The 6488-nt window shown below is 39.6% G+C and overlaps 1 protein-coding gene across 1 annotated transcript; it reads right to left on the bottom strand.

The window, feature by feature from the left end:
* LOC137592355 (eosinophil peroxidase-like) lies at positions 1–6199 on the bottom strand. Its single transcript, XM_068310479.1, has 13 exons — positions 6127–6199; positions 5862–5927; positions 5583–5670; positions 5318–5493; positions 5092–5224; positions 3947–4082; positions 3552–3764; positions 3111–3468; positions 2812–2972; positions 2453–2711; positions 1105–1275; positions 746–983; positions 1–660 (listed from the first exon to the last, which is right to left on the bottom strand). Exons 2-13 carry the CDS (start codon positions 5923–5925, stop codon positions 447–449), a joined length of 2211 nt encoding a protein of 736 aa, XP_068166580.1. The 5' UTR covers positions 5926–5927; positions 6127–6199; the 3' UTR covers positions 1–446.
* Between the last annotated feature and the right edge of the window lie 289 nt (positions 6200–6488).

Here is a 6488-nt window from a genome sequence, read left to right as displayed (position 1 = left end):
CTTTTCTTTATTGTTTGGTTGTGGTTGTTATTGTTGCAAGAAGCTGTCAAATACCAGTACCTTAGAGTGTCAAAAAGACAGGATTTCTGTTTAAAAACTGTTAGTATACATTAATTTGCTAATCATACAAATCAACTTTTAAACAAAGAGAAAAAAAGAACAGAGAAAATATTAAACATGATAGAGTAGTCAACACTCACAGCATTTATATCTCAATATAAAATGATCTGTGGGTGAATTACAGGAAGAAAATCTTATTAGAGATTAAATCATGATGTAGATTTTTAATCTAGTTTGAAGATATAAGCCAATATTTTTGAGATCCCTTCCATTTAATAGTTCAATAGTTGTTAATAGCAATGATCTTAGCAAACTGCAGATGGAAGAAAAGTATCCTACACGGTTAGATACAGCTATACTTTTTCAAACTGTTGTAGAGAGGAATTCTACTTCAACGGATTGAAAATTTCCTGCCATGGACTGAGGTCAAAGGCAGCAATGGTATTACAGTCAGAGAACTCTGAGGGGTCTTGATGAAAAAAGGGATCTAGTGGCACTTTAGTGATCCCTGTGTTGTCACAGAGGATTCGTGCAAGTGAAGTTTCGCTCAGGGAGTTCCTCTGATCCTCAGTGAAAATTCCTGGGTTCTCCCACCAAAATCTGAAATGACAGTTTAGTCATATTTAAATCATGCGAAACTGAACATAAAATACTTCATCTTGAGTGATACATTTTTGTAATATACCTGTCTCCACCACGGATGAACTTGTACTGCCTGGAAACCAGGCAGGCCACCAGAGGTCCCACTCTTGCTCCAGGGAGCAAAGGCTCGGCCACTCCACCCAACCACGGATCGATGTTGAGGGGAGTTCCATAAATTCTTACCAGGCGGCGGGCCAGACGTGCATTGTTCATCACCCCTGCCAGCTCTGCTTCAGTACGTGGCACTGATAGGCCACAGAACTCGCGCCATGCACCGTAGGCTAAAAGAGCAAACAGTGTCCACAATGTTACAGTGATAGTGTATGATCCACAAAGTCTGAAAGGCAAAATAGTAGTGAAACAGAACAGACAGTAAATATAATGATTAAATAAGGTACAGACCAGGGATTCCATGATCTCTGGCTCTCTGCAGGTTTAGGGAGGCCAAATCCAGTGCCACCCGACCAGAATTTATAAACAGTCTATCCCTCAGCTCTTCGTTCATTAGCTGATCCTGTACATTCATCTTGGCGGGATTGACAAGCAAGCCCCTCAATATTGGATCTATCCCACCTGATGAGTAAAATAAATAAGAAAAAAGTAAAGTTTGATGAGATTAAAACTCAATCTAACCACACAGTTGATATTAATATTGAATTAACTAAGAAACATGCTGCTGAAACCTATTGAGAAACATAACCCCATGTGAAAGTCATCTTATTCTTTCTGTGATTTAATATTTGTCATTATTTAAAGGGACAGTAAAGTCAAAATGAACCAGCTCTGTATTTGAAGTACACAAGTAAAAAAAAGGCTTGGTGGCATTTTTATTTTTATGAGCAATGGGGACTAAAAAACAACAACATTTATTGTAAGTTATGGAGTAAGTTATGGATCTTTGGTCATTTGGACCCTGTTTATTCTTGCTTTCCATTTCCTTCCTAGCTTCCCAGAAGGTATTCTAAAGAAGGATAAGTCCTTGTCTTTGTGTTTATGTCCTGTTGTGTTGGCACAACATTTCACCTCACAGGTAACCATGTTCTTTATCGGGTTTATCGCTTCAGTGATCGCACTGTGTTCTAATGGCTGCCCTGACTGATGAAGCAAAGTATGTCGCCAATGACGGATGACCCCTACGTGACCACTGGATGCGGAAGCTGCTGCAGCGTAGATTTAGAGGTTTTCTGACCAAAGGGATGATGCTAGACATCTAAAAAAAAATCTTTTATTTTTCATAATGATGAACAACATACATATCACTTAAAAATGAGTTTACTGTCCATTTAACATTGATTCATTCACACAAGAACTAGGCAGGGGACACTATGGGCGCGATGCCAGTGCACCGCGGAGCCACACATAGACTCAGACAAACACGCACGCACAAACTCACACCAATGGTCAATTTGGGACCAGCCAGTTAACCTAAAGCGTATGTTTCTGAAGGTGGGAGGAAGCCAGAGAACCCGGAGAGAACCCACGCAGACACGGGGAGAACATGCAAACTCCTCACAGAGCGGGAAGTGAACCCGGAACCGCCTTGATGTGCGGCGACAGCGTTACCCACTGCGCCACTGTGCAGTGACTTCATAAAACAACTGGGTTGGATGAATAGCAATACTAGATCACTAAATTACATATAAAAGCTGGTTGCGGATTCATCTGACTGTTCTTATGTCTCTTTCTAATGTGGTTCTGAAATTGTTCAAGCAATTGTAACTAAGTCTCTATTAAACTGCCTCATCCTTACCTTCAAACAAGACTCTCCATACAGCGAAGAAATTGTCGCTCAGCAATACATGGGGAAATGCCTCATCGGGTAGAAAATCCTCATTAAGACGTAACATTGAAGGCTGAAGCATTGTGTGAGGAAATCGGTAGGCAGCTGTGGCGAACACATTAGAGATGGTGGCGTCTAACTTTTCATCATAACCAGTGTAGTTGCCCAACTCACGATCAAAGGTTTCTTGACCAAGCATTATTTTTAAGAACTTTTTGAAAATGATAACCTAAAGTGCATAAAAAAGAAGGAATTAACAGAACATTTAAAGATGTACCATATCCATCCCTCAACCATTAATGTAACTTGAAGCCGGGCCTCTCTCTTACCTGGAAGTACGCTCCCATGATCTTGCGTGCTTCCTGGTAGAGTCTCTCTCCATCCCAGTGGGGATTGAGGTCTGCCAAAGCACGAGCCAGTCGGTTGTGTTCACGCAGAAACATTGTGTGCAAAGAGGTTAAAGCAATGTTCTCACTGGCTCTTTCATCACCTAGAAGACAAAGCAGATGAGATCCAGTTATTTGAATATTCTGAATTAAACTAAGCAGAACAAGTGGTAGAAAATGAATGCATGAATGAATGAATGAATTGATTAATTAATGAAAGTGGTGAATCAGATGCCACTCACCGCCCAGAAAGCATGGCACCTCCTCTACCTCAGTAAAAGTTATGGCACCTCGGTTGGCACACAATTCGGCATCAAGATCAGAGAACGGCAAAAGCTCACGGCCGTTGTCATCGTACTTGGAGTTAACCCTCAACAAGCCCAAATCTGAAGTGAGGTCCCGGAGCTTCATAGCTAACTGGTCATCTGAACCATATACCTGGCTTCCATCAATGTAAGCAGTGAGAGAGTTTATCTGCTGACGGACTGCGTTCTGGCCAAAATTGAAGCCTGTTGGGCCAGAACCACAAGCTGGTGCAGAACGAAAGAAGGGGATGCAATCGGTCGAGTCTCTGCCAAACCGGGGGTCTCTCCTAGGAATCTGTTAAAAAAGAAAAGAAAAAATGCATTAGTATGTGGAACCTTGTATTAATTTCTATTCTAGTGAAATGTGATGATATTCACCTGAATGGGGTAGCAGGGTTCTTCGCGAGCACAACTCCGTTCACAGTCCAAACCTCCATTAAATGTACGGATGACAGGAGAGTGAGGAGCGAGGGTCAAGTCATGGTCAGTCCATTGGGCAAAGATTACCAGCAGGAAAGTGTAGAGTTGGTCATTTGTTAAGTCACCATTTTCGTTTGCTATCTTAACAACTCTATTGGACACGAGCCTAGACTGGGGAACACACAATGAGCACCCTGGTCAAAGTGGTACCATCAAGAAAATACCTGAAGCATCGTCTCTACCAAGTTCCCAAGAGTTCTCTTCATAGTGATATCTCTCCTATGCATGTATAGTGATACTTGGTGCAGTACAGTTCTCTGTGTTGAATAGATACTGTGTTGTTGATATATTACCAAAGGAAGTGGGAAGTCATTGTACTCAGTTTCTGGCTCCCAGCCCCGGGGAATAGTGTAATTATCCTCATACTCAGAAGGGAGCCAGCGAACAAAGGGTGTGTTGGAGGCTCCAAAGCGAGTTTGATTTTTTTGTCTAGACAAAAAAAAAAGAAAAAAGAAATTCATTACATGGCCTTGTCATCATTCATCTCATGTACAAACTGGAGTTTTGACAACAGCACTCAAACTATCTCCTCCAGTTTTTAAGAAACTTTAAATAAAAGTCTTTCATGAGACAAAATTTCAAAACATAGGCCAAACAACCATCATAGTTAACATAGATATCCACAAAAAGTGTGTGGATATTTTGGAATAACAGGAATACATTCTTTATCCAGCCAGCCCCACACACTCATGTAGCAGATCCTTATACCACTGAAGAGGTGATGTTAGCACTTCAGGATGCATATGATTTTTTGACATACAATAATTCAAATGATGAAATTACATCTAAACATGCAATGGTTGCCCTTGGAGATTTTAATATGGTGGAAGAATGGACAATTGACTTTGATTGAGCTACGTACTCTGTCACTGACTCTTCCACTGTAACACCCAGCATTCAAGTGAATTAGAAATACCAAGTTGCCCTAAATTAATTTTTAACAAAACTCATTTTAAACAAGTTATTTGTGCTTTGGTGTCAAGAAATTTGTTGAACTGATTTTTACTTCAGTTAATTCCATTTAAACAAATCAATAACTATGATTTTTTTAATTAATTTGTGTATAATTTAATTCATGTAAATGTGGTTCTTGCACAATACTTATATAGAAAAACAGAATATGAACAATCTCACGCACATATGAAAATGCTGCCAATATTAGGTAATTGGTCTTCCCACCCCAAACCTTTCAGATCACAGCAATTAAGTCATATAGCATGGATGGAAGCTTTGATAGCTCAGGACTTCACACACAACCACTAGTTCACCCTTGATGTCTTCTGGAGTTAAGCATTGAAATGAGCGCTTGGTTTGGGAAAAACAAAGTCTGATGATTTTCTGCTTGTCAGCTACTACTGCTGAGTTGCTGTCAGTGCATTAATAATTTTTATCCAGTTTTCTAATCAAACTTAAAGTTGCCACTTTCCAGATGCCTCACCTGTTGTTGCAGACGCCGGTTATCGTGCGATACCTGTCTAAATTTGGCTTGGTCTTACAGTCAGGAAGACGTCGTTGGCCAGTACATCCTGAGAGATCCGAAAGTGCCTGTAATACCTCATCAGTGATTATATCTGATTAACAGAGACAAAATTAGAAAATTAGTTGTGACTGTAGAATATTTTTCTGGTAAATTAATTGCTCATCTATCAACATCAGAAACCCACCTGCGGCACTTAGGGAGCGTTTCTGACGTTTGCTGACAGATTTCTTGATAAGATCTATAGCAACATTCATGTAATCAGCAGCACGCACTGCAGATCGGGTTTTCCCTTCAGGCTGCTTCAACAAACGAAGGATGTCTGCAGGACTTGCTGTTTTCCTCTTCACTCGAGCGATGCTCCTGTGAGTTAGATTGCGAAGCACTTATTGATGGCGTATGACCCACAAGATGATGAAGCTGTATACATTCATGTTTTTCCAAACACTCACTCTCTTCTGGAATACTCATAAGCAGAGTCCACAATTTCTTTGGCTTCCTTCATAGTTTCTTCAAGGAAACTTCTGTCCAAAGATTGTTCTGAAGGCAAAAACATCTTTCAGACATTGGTTTTCAACATGATCAAGTCTTGTTTCACAGTGGTTTTCATGCGTGCAATCACTTCAGCAAATATAATGGAAGAGTATTTTAAATATACAAAATTTATTTAAAAATCTTCACCTATGAATTGTTTTATGCATTTTAGGAAGAGACATAGAAGTCATACTCACGTCCATCAACATGACTTTGCAGACACAGGTAAACACCTGCTGCGACGATGAAAATCCACTTCATGGCTGAAATAAACAAGTATAGTCCTTGTGACATAACAAAGTGACAAAATCTAATTAAATAAAACTAATATCTTTCCAATAAACACTCTATAACAAAAATCTAAAAAAAAATACATATATATATATATATATATAATATTGAAGCAAAAGTGTTTTGTTATCTGAAAAGTACATTGTTACTGAAAAAGCTTTACCACATTACCTGTTTTGTTCTTTAAATTCCGATGTTCTCTTCGTACTGCAGTCAGGACTCATTCCTGTTTGTAAACTGCAAGGTGTCATCGATATTTATATGGGAAGTTTGTGCGGACAACACCTGCAGAATTTCATTGGTTTGAGGATTGTTACAGGAACAACATGTTGTTTAACAGGAAATGCAAGGACTGTGAACTAGTTTAAACTGTCAGTCAAGATGATGTCATGTTTCCATTTCTGAAATGGAGATATTTTTAAGTCCACTAATACGTTTATATAAACTTTGTTTCCTGCCACACCTGTGGTTCTTTTACAGGCAGATGAGTATGTCAGGTTAACCCATGCGGGAGTCATGTGGCTAAACCTTAC

The sequence above is a fragment of the Antennarius striatus genome, chromosome 3, assembly GCF_040054535.1.
Source record: "Antennarius striatus isolate MH-2024 chromosome 3, ASM4005453v1, whole genome shotgun sequence".
Lineage (NCBI taxonomy): Eukaryota > Metazoa > Chordata > Actinopteri > Lophiiformes > Antennariidae > Antennarius > Antennarius striatus.
This window is presented reverse-complemented; position numbering and strand designations above follow the sequence as displayed.

Bases quoted from the DNA above. Each gene is read 5' to 3' on its own strand.
- LOC137592355 (XM_068310479.1), bottom strand. From the start codon at position 5,925: ATGAAGTGGATTTTCATCGTCGCAGCAGGTGTTTACCTGTGTCTGCAA. The intron at 5,494-5,582 runs GTGAGTGTTTGG...TCTAACTCACAG, and splicing joins TATGAGTATTCCAGAAGAGA to GAGCATCGCTCGAGTGAAGA. The intron at 2,712-2,811 runs GTAAGAGAGAGG...TATGCACTTTAG, and splicing joins TCATGGGAGCGTACTTCCAG to GTTATCATTTTCAAAAAGTT.